Here is a 27,122-nt window from a genome sequence, read left to right as displayed (position 1 = left end):
GTGCATTTTTGTTTCCAGGGAGAGCAACAATCTGCGCCCATGGCAGGCCGCGCGCGCTGGTTGGTGACGTAATACGCCCGCGCTCACGCACACGGGCCCTGCTCGAGGCGCTGGGGGAAGAAGAGAAGGGTCAAAGCCGCGAAGGGGAAAGGTACAGCTGTGCGCCAGTTCTGGCCTGGAGGGAGGCAGGGCTGGCTGTCGGCTTAAACCGGTCTCTCCCTTCAGTCGGTGAATGATCAACAAAGAGCATATTTTGCCGTGTTAATGAAAAGTTGGGAGTGAGCCAGCAGTCTGTGTTTCTTCTTCCAGTCACCCCCACCCCCACCCCCACCCCCACACACCCTGAATTACAGGGTGGCTTGTTTTTGTTTTGCTTTCGGTGACAGGCAGAAATAAGAGGAACGGGCGGGCCTAGTTTTCTGACAGGAAAGAAGATCTTCTGTTTTTGGTGGTAGAGAGGGAGGAAGCGACGTTTCCCATAAAGAAGCGAGCGTTGATTTTTTAAAACACACCCGTTTTCCGTCAGTTTTTAAGCTTTCTCCTCGCTTTCCCCACGCCGTATCTTGCAGTGATGGTAAATACGGTGTAATATTCAAGGAAAAATATGGGAAATTGTTTGAAATCTCCTACGTCAGATGATATTTCTTTGCTTCATGAGTCTTCTGACCGGGCGAGTTACGGAGACGGCACCGAAATAGACCAGGAGCCGCCGCCGCCATATCAGGTTCGTCTTTGTTTGGACAAGTTTTCTTTTTGTCTCCAGTCTGGTATCCTTCAACCGATTGATGCTGTATTTATCCACCTGCCTAAGAAAACCACACGCTACGATGTTGAAGTGTATAATGTTTTATATTTGGCCACTATTTTAGGATTTTTAGCTTTAATTGTGTCTAAAGACCTCCTTTATTTACTACTTGCCTGTTTGAATTAAAAGCACACACCACTAATCCTCACTTAAACTAACACAATAAAAAATCCTAGGTATCTCGGACTGAAGAACCTTGAAAAGGTAAGGCTAGATAGTTGAACGGATGTTTTCACACAGCTAATTTAACCTTATTGACTTGTGTTGAGAGATTTTTAATTTCAACTATTCTAACAAAACATGTAGAATTTGAAGCCACTGGCTTATCGTTACCTAAAATTGAAAACATGCCACTAAGCTTTCTTATGGACACATGTCAATTCGTAAATGATATGAAGCATCGTTGATTAAGGTGCTTATTAAATGCACTTATTTATTTGTTCCAGGAGCCAACTTGTGCAATTTGTCTCACCATTGTTATATATTTCACTTCGTGTAGTAGACTTAATGTAGTCAAGAGGAAAAAACAAGCTTTGTGGAGTTAGTGCCTATTGTATTTATAGTGGATGGGAAAACTCCTGTTTTCTCTGCACAGTGGACGATTCTGCTTTGTCTTGTACAAATGAATCACTCATATGTGGCACGTTTGGCACTGACAGTGAATTTCAGTACTTCACATTTCAATAACATTTTTTTATAATAATGTGCAATATAGGCTGTTACTGGCTTCAAGCATTGGTTCAACATTTACCAAAAATGCCAACCATTTGGGTCCAAACACTCTGTACTGATAGAACAGTTTCTCATTTCTTGTCTGAGCTTCCCACATCCTATTGCTTTGTATATTGTCCAACATTCTTTTATGGAATAATGCTGATCTGTAGTGGTGTCCTCAATTAAAATTGTGGAAGTTTGTTGCATTTTGGCATTCTCTCATCCTAGATTTAATGGCTACTGAATTTGAGTGATTTGAGCCCGAAATGTCTATTTACTTACAGAATTGACTTTCTTGAGGTTATAGGATAATTGCTTTATTCATGTTGAGCTAGAGGGCAACTTGATTATTAATTATTTGCTTTATTGTGTCAGTTTTGTTTATGTTGAAAATGGCTTGTGCTGGAGCAAGAAACCAGGGGAAATAATTTATTAAAAATGCTAATGAAAAGCCTGCTTAACTGTCTTATCTTGCTTTCAAATAGAAAATTCTAAAAATCTGACCAGATGCATAGTTCTGTCACTTGTGCATGATGTCATTATGACACAACTGGCACGTTCTACCCATGTCAGAAATTTTGTTGAGGACTTGCCTGTGATGCTGCTGACACTTTTGTAGGTTTAATTATTACTAACTATTAATAATATTGTTTGAAAATTGTGGCATGTTTTTAAAGCTAACTTATATTGATAAATTGAAGTTCTCATATCTACACTAATTCATCAACTTATTAACTTGTAACTCATACCGCAAATTTCTTTTGGCACCACTGAATTTCAGATACTACTTTTTAGGATCAAGTTTGCAATAGACTTATTCAAGTTCCTATTTGGTAATAATCCTATGGTAACAAAACACCAGTGATTTACAGGGCCAGGGTTGTTTTGGTCTTTTATTTTCCGCCATCCCCAGTCTTTCAATGTAAAGATACTTGACAGCAATTTTAACATATTTTATAGTGATTGTTAATAAAATAACTCCACAGTGAGAAGTGGATTTGGGGTTTTGAATGAAGATGTAGTTACAGAGATTGGCTTTCTCGACCTTTAAAGGTGGGCATGAGAATGTCAATGTAGGATGTGGTCCAGAGGGTGCAAGGTGCAAGGAGATGGGTGGGATTTTTGTGATCAAGAATTTTTAAAATACATTAGTAACTAGATGACCTTTAAAGTCATTTAATGCTGGATAAAGAAGACCACAGTACAAGATAGGATGTGACTGAATAAGTGAAATTTAAATAATACAATTCAGTAAGTGTATTTAAACATTCGATCTTGAGCTAATAAACTATGGATAAAGATTGAAGCTGAAAATGTGTTGCTGGAAAAGCGCAGCAGGTCAGGCAGCATCCAGGGAACAGGAGAATCAACGTTTCGGGCATAAGCCCTTCTTCACGAAGGGCTTATGCCCGAAACGTTGATTCTCCTGTTCCCTGGATGCTGCCTGACCTGCTGCGCTTTTCCAGCAACACATTTTCAGCTCTGATCTCTAGCATCTGCAGACCTCACTTTCTCCTATGGATAAGGATTTCAATGTTAGAAGGATGAAAATTGGGCATGTTTGGGGAGGGGGAGCATGCTTTTACAGTAATTAAGGTATGGGTTTGGAATTTACTTAAACATTGAATAGGATAATTTGAATCCCAGTTTAACCTTTTGCATGCAGCCCTAGAATTGGGTACTTGTATTCCTGTGTAATGATTCCATCATACGTTATTACCAGATAAGTCAGATCCCTGTCAGGAACTGGGCTTGATAGGGTCATATTCTATCTTGATTTTACTGCAGAGGTCTCTTGCTGAACCATGAGCGCAAAGTGCTGGAGATTTTGCTTTAATATCAAAATGGAAGATTTCTACAAAGGTAATCCAGATAAAATAGAATAATCTAAACTCTCTACACAAATTCAGACATTTTAAATACAGCGAAAAGAAAATTGTTAGTCTCAAAACTCTCTTTTATTAGTTGAAAAGAAAAAGTTTTTGTCATGCCCAAAACTCCCCTGTTAAGTTCTCAAAGCACCACTTGTCTTGCTACTGTACCTAAAACACCAGTTTTACACTTTGGTAGGTTTAAGTGAATTGTTTTTCAAGCTAGAACTTTGACACCTTCTTCCTGGAACTCGCATACACTTAAGCTTTGCTGCACTTAGCTTAAATTACCACATCTGGATTTTATCAGGTTTGAAACCAACACTAACGCTTCACTCGAAGGACTTGATTCACTGTAGCCTTCTTTTAAGAGCACTGCACTTTACAGACATCCTCTTTCTAGGTCTTCCCAAGACTAAACCACTACCCAAAATTAAGTCAAACCAGAAGTTTCTCTTAGCCCAGGGTGTTTCCACCAAGATTAAAGATTCCAGACTAACAAAACTAAATAAAATGGCCCCATTATGTACTATGTTGAGTTATCAACAATCTAAGCTCATTCCTGATGAAAGGCTAGATTCTCTTGCTCCTCGGATGCTGCCTGACCGAATGTGCTTTTTCCAGCACCACACTCTCGGCTATCTACTCTACAATCAGGCTTCAAAAATTCTTTTTTAAAGGAAACTGCCATGGTCATAAAAATACTTAGAAATTGTTTATTAAATTCAGACTGCTAGAAAAACCAACCAATTACTAGCTCAATCCCAGAAATCCAAGCTTGCAGTAACTAGCATGAAAAATAATGCAGATATGTCTCTCAATCTGCATCACACTGAGAATTCACGAGAATTAAAATTTTCAATGGTATGAACCAAATCATTTGACTTTAATTACCTCTGTTAAGTCCTGGATTGTTTTGGCATATCTATGACTTGATGTCACTTAACAGTTTACTCGTCCATGAATAATTACGGTGGACCAGGAGAGCTAAATAATGTAAAACAAAGATAAAACCAAGAACTGCGAATGTTGAAGATCTGAATCAAAAATAAAAATTGCTGGTGAAACTCAGCAGGTCTGATAACATCTGTGGGAAGAAAGTAGTTAACATTTCTAATGCGGTGATTCTTCTTCAGAGCTGTCAGCAGGTAGGGAAATGTGGTGCTTGTGCTGAAGCTGAAATGGTAGAGGACCATGTGGGGAAGGGGAAAAGTGAATAGAAAAGTGGAGATGGAGCGTAATGAGTGAGAGAGAGAGAGAGAGAGAGATAGATATATAAAAGGTCTAGATACACATGGAGATTATTCATAGCATGTCAGGACAGAAGAAAAGCTGAACAAGTGATAATAAGAGCTAAGTAGGAGAAAATAAATGTGCTGTACAAAATGAAATCTGTATATTGTGATAATAGGCCTAGGAATGCATTAGAATGGGTGACTGTGCTAAAAGCAGCCCATGTCATAACAGGACCAGGTATGGGCAGATTTTAAAAAAAAGACATGGAAGGATGGAGTTGAGCTCTAAGGTTTATTGAGTCTGAGACTGTAGTTGAAAGTGAGATGTTCTTTGAATTCACATTGAGGCTTGCTGGAACAGTGCAGCAGGCCTGCAATAGAAATGTTGGCCAGGGAAGATGGTGGTGTGTTCCAGTGACAGGCAACTAGAAGCTTAGGGTCATTTTTGCAGATAGAAAATAGATGTCTGACATGCTTTTGTGTCCATGAGTCTGACCAACCTCATCTCATCTGGTTATCTCCCTGCTACAGCCTCCCAGCGTTTGGTGCTTCCCCCTGCCCTGCCCTGCCCTCAAAATCCACTGACAGTACTCATTGTTTCTGCCTATTCTTGCTCCAATCAACTTATTTCTTAGTGTGAGTTAGTTTGCGACCAGCAGCTGCCATGTCTTCAGTATGGAAGTGCAGTCCCTCACACATCCATCCCTATCAGGATGGTCTCAGGGCCCTCCACTTCTTCCTGGAAAGGAGGCCTGAACTCTCCCCATCCACCACAACCCTCTGCCTGGCTCAGCTCATCCTCGCATTGAACAACTTCAACTCTTCTGTCTCTATCTTCCAATCAAAGGTGTGCCCATAGGTGTCTGCATGGGCACTAGTTATGCCTGTTTTTTTGGAGTGTGTGGATCATTCCTTGTTCCAGTCCTACTCTGGCCTCTATCCACAACTGTTTCTCCAATAGATTGGTAACATCTTTACTGCTTTCCTTTCATGTTCAGAACTTGAAAAATGTATTAATTTCCCTTCCAATTGCCACCTTGCTCTCACCTTCATCTGGTCCACCTCTGAATCCTCCCTTCCCTTCCCTTCCTTGACATCTTCCATTTCTGGGGATAGGCTGGCCACTAATATGCGCTACAAACAGTTACTTGCACTATCCATCATCATGCCTGCTTCCTCCTAGGATTCCATTCCATTCTCCCAGTTTTCCTAACTCTGTTGTAACTGTTTTGATAATGCTGCCTTTTTCAGGGGTGGCCTCAAATGTCTAGCTAAATTGTCAACTGAGATTCCATGCTGCCATGGTCGACAGGCCCCTTAGCCGTGTTTGATCCATCTTCCTCACTTCTGCCATCACCCATTTCTTTCCCTCCCACAACAATAATAGGGTCCTCCCTTACCACTCCACCAACCTCTGCATCAAAAGGATTGTTAGCCATCATTTCTGTTGCCTCCAACAGGGTGCCACGATCAAAAACACATTCCCCTCACTTCCCTTGTCAGCATTCAGCAGGCACTGTGCCCTCCAGGCATTCTGGTCCACTCCTCCTCCAGTGTTCCAGACCGTCTTAGCGCAGGCTTGAAGAACATCATCTTGGAGAGCCGGAGCTTCTGGGATTCAACATTAAGTTCAATAGCTTCACAGCCTGATTATATTGTTCCATTGTTTTTATATGCCCTGTGCCTGGTTCTGTAATGATATGGGTTGCTTTCAGCACAGTCACTCATTCTCATGTAGGCCTATTATCATGTAATGTATTCAGTAGGGGTCACCCATTTCGTCCTACTCTTAGCTGAGCAAATGATAATAAAAGCTTTTGTTCTGGCTTGGAGCTGTTTTTTTTTACCTACGCCTTTCACAGCCCCCTTTACCCACCCACCTACCCCACTGTCCCTCCCTCTTCTTGTTCTTTCTGTCTCACTCTGGTGAGTGGCTTGAGGGGTGCTTACAAGTGTTAGTGTTCCCATGTATCTGCTGCCATTGTCGTCTTAGACAGTATAGGTTGTGGGTTTGAAAGGAGCTGTCTCGGGATCTTTTGGTGAAATTTTGCAGTGCTTCTTGTCGGTACTGCACTTCTGCTCCTGAGTCAGTGGTGGAGAATGTGGATGTGGTGCCAATCAAGCACACTGATTTGTCATGGATAATGTCAAGCTTCTTGGGTGGTGTTGGAACTGCACATTAGGAGTATTCCATCACACACTTCACTTGTGCCTTGTAGAAGGTGGACATATTTTGGAGAGTCAGGAGATGAATTACTTGCTGCAGGATTCCTTGTCTCCGATCTGCTTTGTAGCCATTGTTTATGTGATGGGTCCAGTTGTTTCTGGTCAATGGTAATCCCTAGGATGTTGATAGTGGGGGATTCAGTCATATTGACATCATTGAATGTCAAGGGGCAATGATTAATAATCCAATAAGAGACATTGCCTAGCATTTGTGTGTAGTAAATGTTACTTGTCACCCCATTCTTGCCTATTGTCCAGATCTTGCTACATTTGGACATGTAGTGCTTTATTTCTGAGAAGTTGTGACTGGTGCTGCATGTTGCACAATCATCAGTGAAAATCACCATTTGTGACCAAATGATGATGGAAGGTTATTGAAGCAACTGAAGATGGTTGGGGCCTAGGACACTACCCTGAAAAATTACTGCAGGGATATCCTGGAGCTAAGATGCTGACCTTCAACGACAATCACAGCTGTCTTCCTATGTGGCAAGATGTGGATCTGGATATTCATAAGTTTTCTTCTATCAGTTTAATTCATTGTATATGGTAGGACTACAGAGTTTGGAACTGATCAATTAGTTGTGGAATCATAGCTCTGCATGCTGTTTCCGCTGTTTTGCATTTAAATGCTGTGTGCTGTAGTTTCACGGGATTTTTGTCTTTTAGTTTTGCCTTGTGTTGTCCTAGTTTGTGCTCTTGCACTGTTCTTGAACCAGCGTCCCTTCTTCCAGCTTGAAGGGAATGGTCAAGCAAGGGATGTACTGGCACATGAAATCATGTTGTGGTTTGATATAATTTTGTTAATGGCCTCCAGTACATCATGTATCCCTAGTTGTGATTTGCAAAACCTATTCTAATTTAACACAGTTGTAGCACCTCACAACAATGAGGGTTTGTATTTTGTCTCTACAAGGAGACAGTAACTCATAACTACTGTTTGTGTCCGATCGGTAAGGACTTGCATTACCTTGACATTTCTAGACACAGTTTTTGGTTTCTACTTGTCTTACTACCATCTGCTTTTTTTTGTCTCGCAGCATCACCCCTCATGTCATGTAATCTGCCTACAATTCAAATGCAGATCTTGTTTTTGGACTTGGCTCCATCCTTTCTCCTCTTCTGTTTTCTTCAGGCAAGGTTATCCCTTAAACTCCCTGTTCAACATAATGGTTTCTTGAAAGTTGCAACCTCTGATCAGAACTCTCTTGGTTCTAATTTTCTTTGGCTATTGAGTTTTGTACCTAGAGCTAAGCTGAGTGTACAAGCTTTATCAGAAATTAATCTCATCCAGTGAATGAGTTTTTCACTCTTAGTCAACTCCCAGAATTTAAAGTACATTTTTTCTGCAAAATATTATTTCCTTCAACTTGTTATAAACTGTTTAAATGGCGAATGATCTCCCATTGTAACTAACTTGTTGAGTTCTTTCCCTCTCTTGCTGTTCCTGACAACCTGGTCCCATGATCATTTTTTTTGAAACCTGGTTATTGTTTTATGTCAGTAAAGAAACCACCAGATCAGTTAGAATATTTTTCCCTCAAAGGCACATGGACCATTACATCAAAAAAGAAGGCAAACAAAAGGGCCTGTATTGCTTCAGAAGCAACAGATTTTCATTGAACACTGACTCCACTCCCTTCCTCAATGTGGGAACAAGTTAAGCCATTTGATAACCTGACATGATGTCGCTAAAATCTGCTTACAAATGTACAAGATTTTTAAAAAAATACTTTAATTGTGAGTTTTCTCTAAAATTTTATTATTTAATCAACTTAACATTTGTGTTTAGAAAGAGCTTGGAAATCCACATTGTTACTTTTTTTCTTTGCTAAACTGCTCCAAGTTAAATCAAAGTAAATTTGTTTGAAATCATGACAACAGAATCTTAGTACAAAATTTAAATGTATACAGTTTTTAATTTTCAGATTAGAATAAAACTATGCAGTACAAAAATTTAAGTTATTTGGCTTATCGTGCCTTTGGTTCTAGTTTTTCACTGCATTTACCTGGTCTACCTGTTCTTTCCCAATTTAATGTTCAAAAGGATATTGGGAAAAATATTTTACGATACAATATTGCTTCAAAGCAAATAGCAAAGGAACAAAAGAACAAGAGTTGGCCATTCAAACTGTTGGGCCTGCCCTACCATTTAATATGGTAATTGCTGATCAAACACTTCATTTCCCCATGCTATCTCCATAAAGTTTATGCCAGAATTTACTGCTTGTGCCTATTTGCCTTGTGAGAAGCTGAGGAAGCTCCTTCTTGAAATGCTGCAGTCAATGATACATCCGCAATGCCTTTAGGTAGGGAATGCCTGGATTTTTGACCCATTGATGTTTGATCCAAGTCAGGATGGTGAGTAGTTTGGAGAAGAACTTTCAGGTGGTGGTGTTTCCATTTTTCTGTTCCACTTCTCCAAATAGATGGAAGTGATTGTGGAATTGGTGCTGTTGAAGGATCTTTGGCAATTTCTGTAGTGGATATTGTAGATAGCATACACTGGTGCTAATGAACATTGGTGAGGGAAGATGGGGGATGCTTGTGGATATGGTGCCAATCATGCAAACTGGATGATTTGCTGCTGCTTGAGTATTGTTAGAACTGTACTCATCCAGGCAAGTGGCGAGGATTCCATCACACTGCTGCCTTTGTCCTTGGAGATTGTGGACATGCTTTGGGGAGTCAGGACGTGAGGTGTGCTGCAGAATTCCTAGCCTCTGACCTGCTCTTTAGCTACTCTATTTATATACTGAGTCTAGTTGAGTTTTTGTTTAAAGGTAACTATAGGATGTTGATTAATTGGAGGGTTCAGCAATGGCAAATCCATTAAATGTCAAAGAGCAGTGGTTAGATTGTCTCTTATTGGAGATTTACATTGCCTGGCAGTCTTGTGGCATGAGAGACAGTGAGGACTGCAGATGCTGGAGATCAGAATTGAAAAGTGTGGTGCTAGGAAAGCACAGCAGGTCAGGTACCATCCGAGGAGCAGGAGAGTCAACATTTCGGGCATAAGCCCTTCATCAGGAATGCTTCTTGCTGCTTATCAACCCAAACCTGGATATTGTCAAAGTCCTGTTGCATTTGAACATAGAGTACAATGATGCTGATCATTATGCCAATCATCAGCAAACATTCCCACTTCTCCTGTCAATCAGAAAAGGTAAGGTCAGTGACTGAACAAATGAAGGGCCAAGGAGGAACCACTACAGTGTTGTCCTGGAGCAGGGGTGACTTCCTGGAGCAACCACAACCATCTTATGTGCGAAATATGACTCTAATCAGCAAAGAGTTAGCCCCCGATTTCCACTGATTCCAGTTTCACTTAGATTCCTCGAAGTCAAGCTCAGTCAAATGCTGCCTTGATGTTAAGGGTTGTCACTCACCTCTGGAATTCAGCTGTTTTGTCCATGTTTGAACAAAGGCTTTAATGAGGTCAGGAGCTGAGTGGCTCTGGCAGAATCTAAATTGTGCATGAGTGAGCAGGTTGCTGACGAAACAACTGATGAATCTGTTGTCCTTCTCCACACCACTTGGAGGAAGCACTGTAGATGATAAGGATTCAGAAGGTTGCATGTTCTATACTTCCGGACTCTTGACTCATAATGCCACCTTGTCTGTTTCTTTCCTTCACTACCTCGTTAAGCTATGGGCTTTGTAACATTCTTGGCTGCCTTCTCTTTTCTGCTATATCTTTTCCTCATTGAATAAAATTTCTCTCCCACTATGGATATTGAAACCAGCCTGTCTGAATTCTTAAACTGTTGACAATCAGCAATTCTTTTACACTCAATGCCACAGTTATGTTTTCATCTGCTTTCAGATGTCCTTACTGAGACATCTGAATTATTGCACTGAATGCCTTTTTTTAAAAAAAAAACTTATCATTTAACTTTATTTGCACGCTCACTATTATTCTTTGGTTAATGGCACTAATGTAAAGTATTTTGTTGAAGCAGCTCAGTTGCTTTTTTTTAGAAACAGAATCATTTCCCTTGGTCTTGATACTTTGTGCTCTGGCTTCTGAAAGACATTTAGATTGTGCGATGCTCAGTTATTGCACTAAACAAAAGCCAATTTTTTTGGAATATTGTATCATTTTACTCCATCTTTCACCCTTTCCAGCTGCCCCCACCGACTACCATAATCCATCTTGTATGATCCCTCAAGTTGTATTTAACTGCCAGAGCAGAGATGTACTGAGGCAGTATAATAGAGTCATAGAGATGTACAGCATGGAAACAGACCCTTCGGTCCAACCTGTCCATGCCAACCAGATATCCCAACCCAATCTAGTCCCACCTGCCAGCACTCGGCCCATATCCCTCCAAACCCTTCCTATTCATATACCCATCCAAATGCCTCTTAAATGTTGCAATTGTACCAGCCTCCACCACATCCTCTGGCAGCTCATTCCGTACACGTACCACCCTCTGCATGAAAACGTTGCCCCTTAAGTCTCTTTTGTATCTTTTCCCCTCTCACCCTAAACCTATGCCCTCTTGTTCTGGACTTCCTGACCCCAAGGAAAAGACTTTGTCTATTTATCCTATCCATGCCCCTCATAATTTTGTAAACCTCGATAAGGTCACCCCTCAGCCTCCGCTCCAGGGAAAACAGCCCCAGCCTGTTAGGCTCTCCCTGTAGCTCAGATCCTCCCACCCTGGCAACATCGTTGTAAATCTTTTCTGAACCCTTTCAAGTTTCACAATATCATCTTTCCGATCGGAAGGAGACCAGAAATGCACGCAATATTTCAACAATGGCCTAACCAATGTCCTGTACAGCCGCAACATGACCTCCCAATTCCTGTAATCAATACTCTGACCAATAAAGGAAAGCATACCAAATGCCTTCTTTACTATCCTATCTACCTGCGACTCCACTTTCAAGGAGCTATGAACCTGCACTCCAAGGTCTCTTACTTCAGCAACAACCTTACCATTAAGTGTATAAGTCCTGCTAAGATTTGCTTTCCCAAAATGCAGCACCTTGCATTTATCTGAATTAAACTCCATCTGCCACTTCTCAGCCCATTGGCCCATCTGGTCCAGATCCTGTTGTAATCTGAGGTAACCCTCTGCTGAAGAGGAGAAAGTGAGGACTGCAGATGCTGGAGATCAGAGCTGAAAATGTGTTGCTGGAAAAGCACAGCAGGTCAGGTAGCATCCAAGGAGACCTAAGGGGCTGCGCTTTTCCAGCAACACATTTTCGGCTCTGATCTCCAGCATCTGCAGTCCTCATTTTCTCCTCGAAGATTTTAACCTACTGCGAATCCTCTTACAAGGATGCCTTCCTTGAAGAAGCTCTCAGAAGGGCTTATGCCTGAAACGTCGATTCTCCTGTTCCTTGGATGCTGTCTGACCTGCTGCGCTTTTCCAGCAACACATTTTCAGCTCTAACCCTCTTTGCTGTCCACTACACCTCAAATTTTGGTGTCATCTGCAAACTTATTAACTGTACCTCTTATGTTCGCATCCAAATCATTTATGTAAATGACAAAAAGTAGAGGGCCCAGCACCGATTCTTGTGGCACTCCACTGGTCACAGGCCTCCAGTCTGAAAAACAACCCTCCACCACCACCCTCTGTCTTCAACCTTTGAGCCAGTTCTGTATCCAAATGGCTAGTTCTCCCTGTATTCCATGAGATCTAACCTTGCTAATCAGTCTTCCATAGAGAACCTTGTCGAATGCACATTACTGCTCTGCCCTCATCAATCTTCTTTGTTACTACTTCAAAAACTCAATCAAGTATGTTCTGGTCAGACCACATTGGGAACATTGTGAGCAGTTTTGGGCCTTGTATCTAAGGAAGGATGTGCTGACCTTGGAGACGGTCCAGAGGACGTTTACAAGAGTAATCGTGAGGTTGAAGGGCTCGTCATACGAGGAGCGGTTGCGGACTCTGTACTTTATGGAATTTAGGAGGATGACTGGATCTGATTGAAACTTGCAGAATACTGAGGAGGCCTGGATTGAATGGATGTGGGGAACATGTTTGTGCTAGTAGAAGAGACTAGGACCTCAGAATGAAGCAACATCCTTTTAGAACTGAGATGAGGAGGAATTTCTTCAGCCAGGGGTGGTGGTTCTATGGAACGTTTTGCCACAGATGGTTATGGCAGCCAAGTGATTGAATGTAGTTTTAGACAGAGGCTATTGATGGGTAAGTGGATCAAAGATAACAAGAAGGTGGCAGGAGCTGAGAAACCTATCAGTCACGATTGAATGATAGAGCACACTCGATAGGCTGAATAGACTATGCTCCTGTATCTGGTGTTATTAGGCTGGGGTTCTGGATTACTAACTAGACCCAGTAATGTTACCACTATGACACCTCTCTCTCTCCTGTTGCTTTGCAGTTTGTTTCAGTTTGGGAAGCCACTGATATTTTACAAAAATGTATTTTTGAGACCTTCTTTTGACAACTGTAACGGGGTGAATAAGTTATAAATTAGCTTGCTGATGCAAAGTGACACTCAATCTATGTTGCCTAATTCTGGTTTGATGTACTTAAAAGCTTCACAGTTTAAATTCTACTTTAAAACCATTTATGACTATGTTTTCAAATTCACTGCTCCTAAACTCCCTGAATCATCTATGTGCATCATAAAGATGCCTGAAAGCTGCCCCTGACTGGAAACATAGCTGGTCTGCTTTTCATTTGGAGGCTTAATAAGGTGGATCTTTACTGGGAAATATCAAACTCTAGAATCATTATTTAGACTGTACATACCTTTTGTTTAACGTCAAGTGTACCAATTGTGTTTGATATCTATTGAAGAATTGCTTCCCTTTTAAGATGACCTCCCTGCAGAAATGCAGCTTTATTATCCACGGATCTGCATTCTCAAATATTTGATGCTAATAAAGCCAAGAAAATTATCACAATACCTTTTCTTGTCATCGGTGAATCCATTGTATTCTAATATCCTCTCCTCCCTTGTTAGGTTATTTTTCTTGAGATTCTTACACACTTTATGAAACTGCAATATGCCAACTTCTGTGAACAGCCAAATTTATTAAGCAAGTACAAGCTTTGGAGTATCACTTAACAGTCTTCGCAAAGTTTGTAAAGCGTGTCAAAGAAACTCTCTGAATAAAGGAACCAGTTATAGAAGATCTTTTATAGAAGATCTCACATCGCAGACAGTAATGCCCACAAGACAACCTCAGCTACTCCCCCACAGTCATGTGCCACTCAAGACATAATGCAGTGACCTGATTATTTCCAGAAATAATGTAATTTAGATAATTTTCATAATGGGAAGATCTGGTGTAAATCATTTTTAACTGCAGGTAGTAGTCAGAATTTTAACTGAAATGTTCTTATTCTGAATAGGGCATGATATTGTAAATTTACTCTGAATAATAGGAGATGGTAATGTAAAGTTTTTAAGTTGTACCTGCAAATAGAGGAACATATCATCTTAGCCTCGGGACATCCAATTTCTTGAAGGTCAGCGGAGCAAATAAACCCCTTAACATCCCTCCCTCCTTCCTCCTCCCTGTGTTAAAACCCTTGTGCCTCCAGTCTTGTTTTACCCTTAAGCCCCATTAGCAGACCTTTTTCCATTTATTTCCATTGTGATGGGCTGATTGTTCCCTGTCTGGCAACTGTGTACATGTCAATTACCTCCAGCTTTGTAATTCTTGCTGTTTGGCAGCTTTTAATAATTTTTTTCTAATTTTATTGTAAGCATTACAAATTCCCAAATGTATGGGCTTCTGCTCCTGTTGGCTCCATCATCTGCTATATTCCTTGACATGAAGGTACACCCTCTCTCTTGCCTTTTATCTCTTTCTGAACTATTACTGTTTGACCTTACTCTTCCCCTCCTTTTAATAGGATATTTTTCCAACAAGTTGTGATCTCTTCCATGGAGCCTGATTGCTTGCAGATTACTAAGATTATACTGTATTTTTGCACCTTTGGTTGTAATTTCTTTTAGGATCTGCAAATTTGTCATCCATACCTTGAGGTATGCACCTAAAAGATCTAGTTATCACATGTAATTTTTTTCTGTCTTTACCATTGACCTTTTCTGGACTTCTTACCTTGTTAAGCACCCACTTTTTAAAAAAAGTACAGTAAACCTTCTTTCCCTGCATAAAAATTTAAAGTTGTTTATTTGGAAGGGAGAACAAAAGAACAGCCTGGTTTAAAAATTGAAAACCGCAGAAACCTGCAAAAAAAAAGGGACTTGGGGATACTTGAAACTAGCAGGAGGTGACCAGGAAGGCTAATGGAATGTTGGTCCTTATTTTAAGGAGTTTGAAGTATGAATAGGGGAGTCTTGCTGCATCCGAACAAGATGATAGTGAGATCACATCTGGAGCACTGAGAGCAATTTTGGCCCCTTTATTTAAGAAGTGATATCATTTCACTGGAGGATGTGCAGAGAAGGTTCACGATGATGATTCCCAATATGATGAGCATAGGTTAAATAGATTAGGATTCTACTCACTGGATTTAAGAAGAAAGAGAAGTGATCCTGTGGAAGCAGAGTCTCTTGAGGGCTTGACAGGGTAAATGGTGAGAGGATATTTTCCCTCATGGGGCCAGAGGGCATAGTCTCAGAATAAAGAAGTCACCAATTTAAAATTGAGATGAAAGGAAATTTCTTCACTCAAGGCTGAATGTCTTTGGATCTCCTTCCTATAGAGAGCTGTGAGGGCAGAAGCCTTGTGTAAAGATAGATTTTTGATCTATTGGATCTGTCTGATTAGCAGTGATCCTATTGACTGGCAGTACAGGCTTAAGGGTCCAAACAACTACACCTGTTATTTCTTATGGTCTTACAGTTATATCTTTAAGAACCACTGAATCCTTTCTGAGACCTCTGTTTTAATGGAAACCTTTTTGCCAGCTTGCAGTGTACTCAAACAGTACGATATAATAGAACTAATTATAGTGCGTTCTTAAGCTGGAGACCGATTACTTAGTGTTGTTGGAATTTTAGGATTCTGCCACAAACTAATTAACATGGACTATAGCCTCTGACCATCTGCAGTGAATTCTTAAAATGTGTAACTCATGCTGCTGCAGACAATTTAAAGTTTGGCTGATTTGGCAAAAGTTTTATGAACCAGTTCAACTATTTTCACATGGTTCTTTTGTCATCACACCATCGCTTCAAGGGCTTTTGCTGCTGTATTCTTAACTGTTCAAATTTGCATGCATGCATCTGAGTTCACTGTCAGCAAATTCTCCTCCATTTTAGTGAGAGATTGTACAAATCCAATCCCTAACCACTCTTCCATTACCTTTTATCCCACAACTATTTTGTTAATTGTTCCGTAGATCATTGCTTAAATCTGGTCACCAAATTTACAAAACATGAAATTAATTTTTTTTCAATATTTATCTCTGCCTTTAAATCCAGAACCATTAGCTTATTGAAATCCCTTGCTAAACACAGACTTGTAAGTTCTGTATTATAATTTTAACTTCAAAGCCAAGATGAATTTGTTCATTTCAGGCTTTAAACCAAAATAGCAACAGAAGACAGATTCAGGAAGCTTGTATTATACTTAACAAAGCATGGCAATGATTCTGCAGGCATTCTACACTCTTACTTTCTGGTTCATCTTGGCGCATGGGAATAGTACTCTGTTCTTAGTCTCTCTACAATGCCTCTGGTCTCCTACTTCTGATTAGACAACTAAATAACTTTGGTTTCAAATTTGATACATGCCTTTGCCGGAAGTAGCTGAGCATTAACTCTTTACAAGCCACAACCCACAGCATTTTCAATTAGTAATTTGTTTTGCCGAGGTGAGGCCTGAAGCTAATTTGTTTAAGGGAAGCATGATCAATTTCTAATTGGCTCATAAGGGCGATGACTGATGTCACCTCTGCCTGTCTCCTGACTAGTTCCTTAAGTTGTCAGTTATCTGTGGGCCCACCCTCTTCAATAATTTCTGTTCTGGTCATTTGTTATAACTGCCTGCCAAGATAATAGTTTAACATGTTCTTTATCCATTTCTTTTTGGAAAGGGAAAGCTATGCTGTTAGGACCTGATTGATTTTGATTGATTATTCTTGAGGTTGTCTCAATTTTTGAATGCTTATCTCTCACCATTTGTAGGCAAGCAGGAGGCTGGAAGAACGCAGCAAGCCAGGTAGCATCAGAAGGTGAAAAAGTCAACGTTTCAGGTTGATTTCTGAATATTGTACAAACCTTGATCTTGTTACCTTATCCAAAACCTTTTCTGCCTGTATCCTAGACTGTACTAATTATCAGAGACAAGACACGAAGCTCAGCAGGTAATAGCAATCAGTGCTTTTGTAGTTTTCTTTTTTAAAACCTGATTAACTTTGCAGCTTTTTTCTGGTCCTGACTCTGAAGAAGGGTTATATATCCGAAACATTGACTTCTCCACCTCGTGATGCTACCTGGCTTGCTGCAATCTTCCAGCCTCCTGCTTGCCTACTTTGGATTCCAGCTTCTACAGTTTTTTTTTACATCTATTACTGACCATTTGTTTGTTCTTGAAGGTTTTTTGCTTGTAGCGTTAGACTGCCTGGAAAGTCTTCTCATTACCTTCAAAGGCAAATGATATAGTGCATGTTGAAAAATAAAATTATTTGTAACCTCAAAACTATATAAAATCATAAAAGATCACCAAAGTGCTAGTCTAAACTACTTGTTACCCAGAGTAAATAGTCTAATTGTTTAATGTTGTACATTCACCCAATGCATCATCTTAATTGCTGAACAGGTTTAATTGGAAGCACACTAGCTTTTGGAGCGACGCTCCTTCATCAGGTGATAGTGGAGGGCTCGATCGTAACACAGAATTTATAGTAAAACTTTACAGTGTGATGTAACTGAAATTATACATTGAAAAATTGATTCTGTTAAGCCTTTCATCTGTTAGAATACAGTGATAGTTTCACTTCTTTCATGTGTAAATCACAAAACCTTTTTTTTAAAGTTGCATTCTCGGGTTAGCTGTTAACAATGGTGATAGCTAGACAATATGTTGAACACCTTCAACATATTGTCTAGCTATCACCATTGTTAATAGCTAACCGGAGAATGCAACTTTTTAAATAAAAAGGTTTTGTGATTTACACATGAAAGAAGTGAAACTATCACTGTATTCTAACAGATGAAAGGCTTAACAGAATCAATTTTTCAATGTTTAATTCAGTTACATCACACTGTAAAGTTTTGCTATAAATTCTGTGTTACGATCGAGCCCTCCACTATCACCTGATGAAGGAGCGTCGCTCCGAAAGCTAGTGTGCTTCCAATTAAACCTGTTGGACTATAACCTGGTGTTGTGAGATTTTGAAGAATGCTTATGGCATGCTTGGAGCCTTCAGTTGAGGCATAGAATATAAAAATTGGCAAGTCATATTGCAACTGTATGGAACATTAATTAAACTACATTTGGAATATTGCCACACTGCTAGAAGGATTTGGAGACTTTTGAGAGGCTACGAATGTCCTTCAAGGAAGGAAATCTGCCAGTCCTCACTTGGTCTGATTGAAATAATTCCAGACCCACAACAATATAGTTGACTCTCAATTGCCCTCTGAAATGGCCTAGCAAGCCACTCAGTTGTATCAGTTGTTACAAAGTCTCCTAAATGAAACCGGACATGGACCTAGGTACTGGAAAAGACAAAGGCAGAAACCGACCTGTTGATCCTGCAAAGTCCTCCTTTCTTACATCTGGGAACTAATACCAAAATTGGGAAAGCTGTCTCTCCTTGTAGTCACGACACAGCTTGACATTGTCTGTAATGATTCTATGAGTATGACTGTGTCCTCGACACCATCGTCCACATCCCTGGGTATGTCCTGTCTCACTAGCAGGACAGATTCAGCATAGGTAGTGGTGCAGTGGTATATGCTCAGGAGGGAGTTGTCTTGGGAATTGTCAATATTGACTCTGGATACCATAAAGTCTCATGGCTTCAGATTAAATATCGGCAAGGAAACCTCCTGTTAATTTCCATGTACCATCCTCCCTTGGCTGATGAATTGAGGGTTGCAATGGCACAAAATGTACTCTGGGTGGGGGATTTCAATTCCACCACCAAGACTGTCTTGGCAGCAGCACTACTGGTTGAGTCCTCAAGGCCATAGCTGCCAAACTGGATCTGCAGCAGGTGGTGAGGGAAAAACCTGCTTGACTGCATCCTTGCCAAACAGGTAGCTGCAGATACATCTATCCCATGACGCTTGTACTAAGAGTAAGTGCACAGTTTTTGTGGAGATGAAGTCCCACCTTCACATCGAGAATTATCGTCATTAGCTTGTGTGGCACCATCACCATACTGAATGGGCCATCAACAGCAGCAAATTGTACTCCAGGACAACCTGCAGCCTCATGGCCTGAGATATCCCCCACTCAACCATTACTATCAAGCGAGAGGATCAACCCTGGCTTAATGGAGAGTATAGTCGGACATGCTAGAAGCAGCATCAGGCATACCTGAAGATGAGGTGGCAACCTGATGAAGCTACCAAACAGGACTACTTGTGTGCCAAACCAGTACCAACAGCAGGTGAGCCCACAATCAATGGATCAGATCAAAGTTCTGCAATCCTCTTACTCCAGTTGTAGGTAGTGATGGACTGTTAAACAACTCATTAACTCTCCACAAATATCTCCATCCTCAATGATGGAAGAGCCCAATACATCAGTGCAAAAGATGAGGCTGAAACATTTGCAGAAATTTTCATGCAGAAATGCAGAGTGGATGATCCATTACGGCCTATCCCAGTGATCCCCAGCATCACATACTGGTCTTCAGCACAGAATACTGCAAAGGCTTTGGGCCCTGACAGACTTTCAGCAATAATAGTGAAGATTTGTGCTCCTCTTCAAGCTCTTCCAGTGTAGTTACAACAATGGTATCGGATGTAGGAAATTGACTAAATATGACCTATACATGAAAAACAGGACGAATCCAACTCTGCCAGTTACTGCCCATCAGTATACTCTACATCATTAGTGAAGTGATGGAAGGTGTCATCAACAGTACTATCAAGGAACACCTGCTCAGTGACACATAGTTTGGGTTCCACCAGGGTACTCACCTCCTGACTTCATTACAGCCTTGGTTGAAACATGGACAAAAAGAGCTTAATTCCATAGGTGAGGTGAGAGTGACACCCTTGACATCAAGACTGCATTCAATCAAGTGTGGCATCAAGAAGCCCGAGCAAAACTGGCATGAATGGATATTGGGGCCAACTCTCCACTCGGAGTCATACCTGGCACATCAGAATATGGTCATGGTTGTTGGAGGTCAGTCATCTCAGCTTCAGGACATCTCAGCAGGAGTTCCTCAAAGTAGTGTTCGAGGCCCAGCCATCTTCAGCTGCTTCATCAATGACCTTCCCTCTATCATAAAGTTAGAAGTGGGGATGTTTAATGTGTAATGTTCAGCAACATTCGTGACTCCTCAGATACTGAAGCAACCCTGGGCTGACAGTAACAAGCAATGTTCATACCAATTAAAATGCCAGGCAATGATTATCTCCATGAAGAGGCCATGTATTTAATGCCCTTGACGATCAATGGTAGTACCACCACTGAATCCCCCATTATCAAAATTCAGGGGGGTTATCATGGATTGGAAACTCAGCTGGACCCACAATGTAAACACGGTGGCAACAAGAGCAGGTCGGAGGCTGGGAATACAATAGCAAATAACTCTTCTCCTTGTTCAGTTTTTTTTTCCTGAGGTTCTTACACACTTGATGCAACTGTAACACACCAATTGAAAACAAGCAACCAAATTTATTAAACACTGAACAGTACAAGCTTTGGAGAAATCCTGAACACTCCTCACCATGCTTGAGAGGCGTGTTCAGGGAAACTCTCTGAACAAGGAAAATAGTCTTTCCTTTGTACAAAATCTTTACACCACAGTTAGTAATGCTCACAAGCCAACCCCCAGTCATTCCCTCCCAGTCACATGCCAGTCAAGATACAATGCAGTGGCCACCTCACCTCCAGAAACTCTGTAATGCAAATCGTCCCCTAATGGTGAGATCTGTTGCAAATCGATTTAATATATAACTGTAGAGGAGTAGTCAAATTCCAACTGTAATGTTCTTATTGATTTCTGAATAGGGGATGAAAAATGTAAATCATCCCTGAATGTCAAGGAAATGGCCATGTAAACCTCCCACATTCCACCTATAAGACAAAGACACATCACCTTGCCCCCCAAGGCATTCAATTTCTTGCAGGACAGTAGAGCAAATGAACTCTTGACTATCTCATCCTCACTCCCCAAAGCCTGTCCATCATCTACAAGTTACAAGTCAGGAGTGTGATGGAATATTCCTGAAGAAGGGCTTATGCCCGAAACGTCGATTCTCCTGTTCCTTGGATGCTGCCTGACCTGCGCTTTTCCAGCAACACATTTTCAGCTGTGATCTCCAGCATCTGCATTCCTCACTTATTCCTCCCCACTTGCCTGGATAGGTGCAGCCCCAACAACAAGGAGCTTGATACCATTTCAAGACAAAGCAGCCTGCTTGATTGGCACCCCATCAGCAAGCATTCATTCCCTCTACCATTAGTGCTCAGTAGCAGCAGTGTGTACTATCTACAATGTGCACTACAGAAATTGACCCAAGATTCTCAGCACCACAACCACTTCCATCTTGAAGGCCAAGGGCAGCTAATACGTGGAACTGTTGCTACCTGCACGTTCCCCTACAACCTCTTGACTTGGAATATATCCTTCACTGTTGCTGGGTCAAAATCCTGAAATTCCCTCCCTAAAGCCATTGTGGATCAACCTCCAGCATATGGACTGGAGCAGTTCAAGAAGGCAGCTCAGTACCACCACCACCTCAAACAACAAGGAGCAGGCAATAAATGCTGGCCAGCCAGCCATGCCCACAAATGAATTTAAAAGATGTTTACTAGGATGTGCCTAGTTTGGAGGGTATTAGCTGTGAAGAGATTGAAACAAGCCAAGTTTGTCCAAACTTGAATGTGGGAGACTGAGGGGTGACTTGAGAGAATGGATTGACAGAGTCTTTTTCCCAGGGTAGAAATGCCAGTTACTAGGGGATATAGGTTTAAGGTAAAAGGGGAAAGTTTAAAAGGAGATGTGAGCAGTATTGTTTTACTTAGAGGATGGTAAGTGACTAGAATGTGCTTCCAAAGAAATCTCACAGCACTGAAACCGACCCTTCAGCCCAACCTAACCAAGTTTTTCAAACTAAACTAATCACATTTGCCTGTGTTTGGTCCATATCCCTCTAAATCTTTCCTATTCTTGTACCAGTCCATACGTCTTTAAAATATTGTGACTATACCTGCAATTACAACTTCCTCTGGCAGTTCATTCCACATATGAACCTATGAAAAAGTTGCCCTTGAGGTCTGTCTTAAAATCTTTCTTCCCTTACCTTTAAAGATGTGTCCTCTAGTTTGGAACTCTCCTACCTTTGCCATTCACTTTACATATGCCCTGCATGATTTTATAATTGTCCATAAGGTTGCCCCATAACCTCCTATGCTCCAGTGAAAAATGTCCCAACCAATCTCTAGAACTGAAACTCTCCAGTCCTAGTAATATCCTTTGTGAATCTCTTATGTACCCTCTCCAGTTTAATAATACCCTTCTGATAGCAGGGTAACTAGAATTGTATACATTACTCCAGAAGATGCCCTGCCAATGTTTGTATAGCTGCAACACAACATCCAAACTCCTCTACTCAAAGGTCTGAGCAATGAAGTCAAGCATGTCAAATGCTGCCTTTACCACCCTGTCTACCTGTGACACAATTTCCAAAGAATTATGTACCTGAACCCCTAGGTCTCAACTGTGTAAATCCTACCCTTGATCGTATTACTAAAATGTAACACCTGATTTATCTAAATTAAACTCCCAATTGCCATTCCTCAGTCCATTGGCCCAATTGATCAAGATTGCTTTGTAAACTTAGACGAGGTGGGAGATGCAATTCAAAAGCAAAGTTTAAACGGAATCCTAAAGACCAGACAGGCACGCAGGGACGAGAGGAGTATGGGTCATGTGCAGGTAAAAGTTTTTTACTTTAGAAAGGTGTCATATGTTGTCATGGTAGGCTGAAGGGCCTTGTTCTGTGCTGTGTTTGTAACAAAGGTTACCTTTAGTCAGAAGTTTATGTTCAATTGCATATATAATTGCTTTACTTCTAAAACTAGTTTCAAACAAACAGCAAATCTTTGACCGCAATTTTTCCGTAATATCCTTCTGCTTCTTGGTTGCTGACAGAGTTCATGAGCTGAAATATGTTAACGTTTCACTCTCGAGGCAGGAAGCATGTTTCCGCTGATGGGTGAGTCCCGAACCAGAGGACACAGTTTAAAAATAAGGGATAGGCCACTTTGAACAGAGTTGAGGAGAAACATCTTCACCCAGAGAGTGGTAGGTATATGGAATGCTCTGAAGAAGGTTACCTCCGAGTACAACGGGATCTTGATCAAATGTGCCATTGGACCAAGGAGTGGCAGATGGAGTTTAATTTAGATAAATGTGAGGTGCTGTATTTTGGAAAAGCAAATCAGAGTAGGATTTATACATTTAGTGGTAGGGTCCTGGGGAGTGTTGCAGAACAGAGAGGCCTTGGAGTGCAGGTTCATAGCTCCTTGAAAGTGGAGTTGCAACTACGCTTTCCTTTATTGGTCAGACCATTGAGTACAGGAGTTGGGAGGTAATGTTGCAGCTGTACAGGACATTGGTTAGGCCACTTTTGGAATGTTGCGTGCAATTCTGGTCTCCTTCCTATTGGAAGGATGTTAAGAAACTTGAAAGGGTTAAAAAAAGATATACAAGGATGTTGCCAGGATTGGAGGATTTGATCTACAGGGAGAGGCTGAATAGGCTGCAGCTGTTTTCCCTGGAGCGTCGGAGGCTGAGGGGTGACCTTAGAGATTTATACAATCATGAGGGGCATGGATATGATAAATAGGCAAGGTATTTTCCCTGGGTTGTGGGAGTCAGACTAGAGGGCATAGGTTTAGGATGAGAGGTGAAAGATTTAAAAGGGACCTAAGGGGCAGCCTTTTCACACAAAGGGTGGTGCATGTATGGAATGAGCGGCCGGAGGAAGTGGTGTAGGTTGATACAATTGCAACATTTAAAAGGTGCTAGGAGAGTATATGAATAAGAAGGGTTTAGAGGGATTTGGGCCAAGTGCTGGCCAATGGGACTAGATTAATTTAAGATAGCTGGTCGGCTTGGATGAGTTGGACCGAAGGGTCTGTTTCCATGCTGTACACTTCCTCTATGACAGAAACAGAAAGTTTCTCATGATCTTGAAGTTTGCATGTTCTCAATCAAAATGTGGAAATGAGCTGAACAGGTACCCGTCGACCTTGTCCTGTATCTCTATAACATTATGTTCTATTCAATTTCATCTATTCAAAATTCTGTGGTGTATTTCTTTGTCAAGTAAGAACATAAAGCATGGGAGCAGAATTAAGCTATTCAGTCTATCATATCTGCTCTGCGATGGAGGTGATGGCTGATCTGATTACCCTCCACTTCACTTGCCTGCCTTTTTCCTATAATTGTTGATGCCCCTTCTGATTTTAAGAATGTCTATCTCACCCTTGAATATGTTTAACCCAGTCTTAACAGTCATGTGTGATAGAGTTCCACAGATTCAATACATTCTAAGAAGAAATTCCTCCTCATCTATGTCGTAGTGAGATTAATCAGAGTCACATGATATTGAAGCACTAAAATCTAAATCTATTACAGTTGAGTGGAATAATACGGCATTACGTTAAGCAATGAGCATTCTGTGATTTAGTTCAGTTAGAGATACACAACCATGAATGTTGATTTCCCTACTAGCTCTACGAACTTGGTTTAGATCATGATGGAATCTTTCAGTATTTCTTACAACTCTCGCATACTATCATTTTGTCTTTTACCAAAGATTTTTTTAAACCTTTTTGGCGATCAGGTGGACATATTGCTTATGTAATTTTAACGCAATTAACTCTCTAACTTTTAAATTTCTGTCCCCAAATGCTGGTAACCCTTTATTCCTTTTAATAGAACATGGCCTCTCCACCAATTGTTCCAATTGTGAAAATTCCAAAGATAGTAGCTCTGTTGTTTCATCTGTGCTTTCTTCGTAGGCTATTTGATAACCATATGATATCACTGGATTCTATACTTATGCTGATAAATGATTGATTCCAGTTATTTTCCAAGGAATGACTACTGTTCAGAAAAGGTTTAGTGTTTCTTTAAAATATTTTTATTGAAGAAAGGAAATTTTTTTTTCTTTTGAATATTACAACAAACACAAAGCCAATCGATTCAGACCAATGTTATAAAAACGAATCCACTAATTACATAAGATTTTCCTTTTTTAGCTTGGTTATTATTTATTTAACTACAATCATCATAATAACCATAACATAGCTCAGCGAAACAAAGCAATAACCCTCAATCATTGAGCGCATAAACTTATGCATATTCATACGTTTATAGTTTCTTCTCTCTGGATACCATTAATCGAATTGATATGGCTACATAAAGGCTCTTATTAGTATGGTGGACCAATCTGTACCCAAGTAATCCAAAAAGAGCCGCCATGTCTTACAGGAATTCTCAGTTTTATGTTGCACCATATATGTAAGAAAGTCCAAGGGGATGTACTCCATGACCAGCTTTCACCAGCCCGCCAGCCCTGGGGGATTTTCCGACACCCACCCCAATAGAATGTTCTTTCTTGCACAAAATGTGAGGATACTGAAAAGCCATTTTTTTTTGTATGCAAGTGAATTAACAAAGCCCAGAAGAAGAGCTGCCAGGTCCATTTCCATCTCTGTCACTACGGCCTTCTCTATTTCGCTTACCACAGTGCTCCAGCATGCCCACAGTCTGTGGCAGGACCAAAGGCAATGAGTGAGCATGCCCATGCTCATTTTACATTTAAGACACATTGGAGATGTTCCTGCTTTAAATTTAGCGAGGCGGTCTGGGGCCTAATGGACCCTGCAGAGAATCTTCAATTGCAAGGTACGGGTCCTGTTGCAAATCGAGAGCCTTGCATTTTCCCAGATATCCTCCCATATTTCAGAAGAGATCTCAACGTCCAGCTCCCTCTCCCATATCTTAGAGCCTTTTGGTCTTGTCTGAGGGATCCCCTCCCAATAGATAAGTGTTACTTACAGATAACGTACCCTGAGCACTCAACACTCTCTTCTCCATGTTGGACCTAATAAGAATTAGTTAGAAGTGTGGTCTGTTTTTGTATAAAGTTTCTAATTTGAAAGAAACGAAAGAGGTCCCTACTGTGCAATTCATTATTTCCAAGCCAACTGGTTAAAGGACATCAATATTTTTCAAATAAATAACCTAGGCAAGACATGCCCCTGGCTGCACGTAGTTTAAACCCTGAGTTCTTCATCCCTGGCTGAAAGCCTGGCATACCAACTGTGGGTATCAACAATGATGTTTTGGCAATTTTGCCCTAATCCTGATGCATTGCCCTCCATGCCTTGACAGTATTGATGTTTATTGGGCTATGGCAATATTCCTTGATTGTTCTCATTTTGCCTAAGAACAGCAGGCTAATAAGGGGGCACCTTGCCTGAGATGCTTTGATGTCCAACCAAAGCGACTGAGGGTCTCCCTGGGACCTAATCATTCACATAAGATAGCAACAAGCTTGATAGTTTTTGATTTCTGGGAGGCCCACTCCTCCCAGACTGGAAGGTAACTTTGCAATTTAGTCAATTCAATTAGGAGTTGCTTGCGATCGTAGATAAAAGAACTGACCCAGCCGTTCAGTCTTCTAAATATTTGCTTCGTAAAAAGTAGAGGAAGCATTTGCAAAGGATACAACAGGCTGCATAGAATGTTCATTTTAATGTGGGCAATCCGAAGTAACCAAGAGATCAGAAGCGCCTCCCACCTACGAAGGTCCTGATTGATTCTGTAGAATAAATGAGCAAAATTGGCTTTAAATAGCCGATCAAAAATGGGAGTAATAAATATACCGAAGTAGAGGGAGCCCTCCTGCGACCATCTAAAGGGAAATCTAGATCCGCCCTCAGGACCAGGCAGTCTCGGAGACCACCCATGGGTATCGCCTCTATTTTGCAAAATTGATGTTATAACTCGAAGTCATAAATAAATTGATGCATTGTATCAGGTGTGGCAGTGAGACTGTTGGGCTTGATAAGAAGACAAGAATGTCATCTGCATACAATGTGATCTTACGTGACTTTATCCCCACTTCTGGAGCGGTTATATTGGGATCCCTATA

At 40.9% G+C, this 27,122-nt stretch overlaps 1 protein-coding gene across 1 annotated transcript in view; it reads left to right on the top strand.

The window, feature by feature from the left end:
• The first annotated feature begins 326 nt into the window (after positions 1–326).
• rnf11b (ring finger protein 11b) overlaps positions 327–27,122 on the top strand; it is a 42,042-nt gene continuing 15,246 nt past the window's right edge. The window contains exon 1 of the mRNA XM_043699218.1: positions 327–724. Coding sequence (XP_043555153.1) covers positions 605–724 — 120 coding nt within the window. The 5' untranslated portion in view covers positions 327–604. The remainder of the gene's footprint in view (positions 725–27,122) is intronic.

The sequence above is a fragment of the Chiloscyllium plagiosum genome, chromosome 11 (genome assembly GCF_004010195.1).
Source record: "Chiloscyllium plagiosum isolate BGI_BamShark_2017 chromosome 11, ASM401019v2, whole genome shotgun sequence".
In the NCBI taxonomy this organism is placed as follows: domain Eukaryota; kingdom Metazoa; phylum Chordata; class Chondrichthyes; order Orectolobiformes; family Hemiscylliidae; genus Chiloscyllium; species Chiloscyllium plagiosum.
This window is presented reverse-complemented; position numbering and strand designations above follow the sequence as displayed.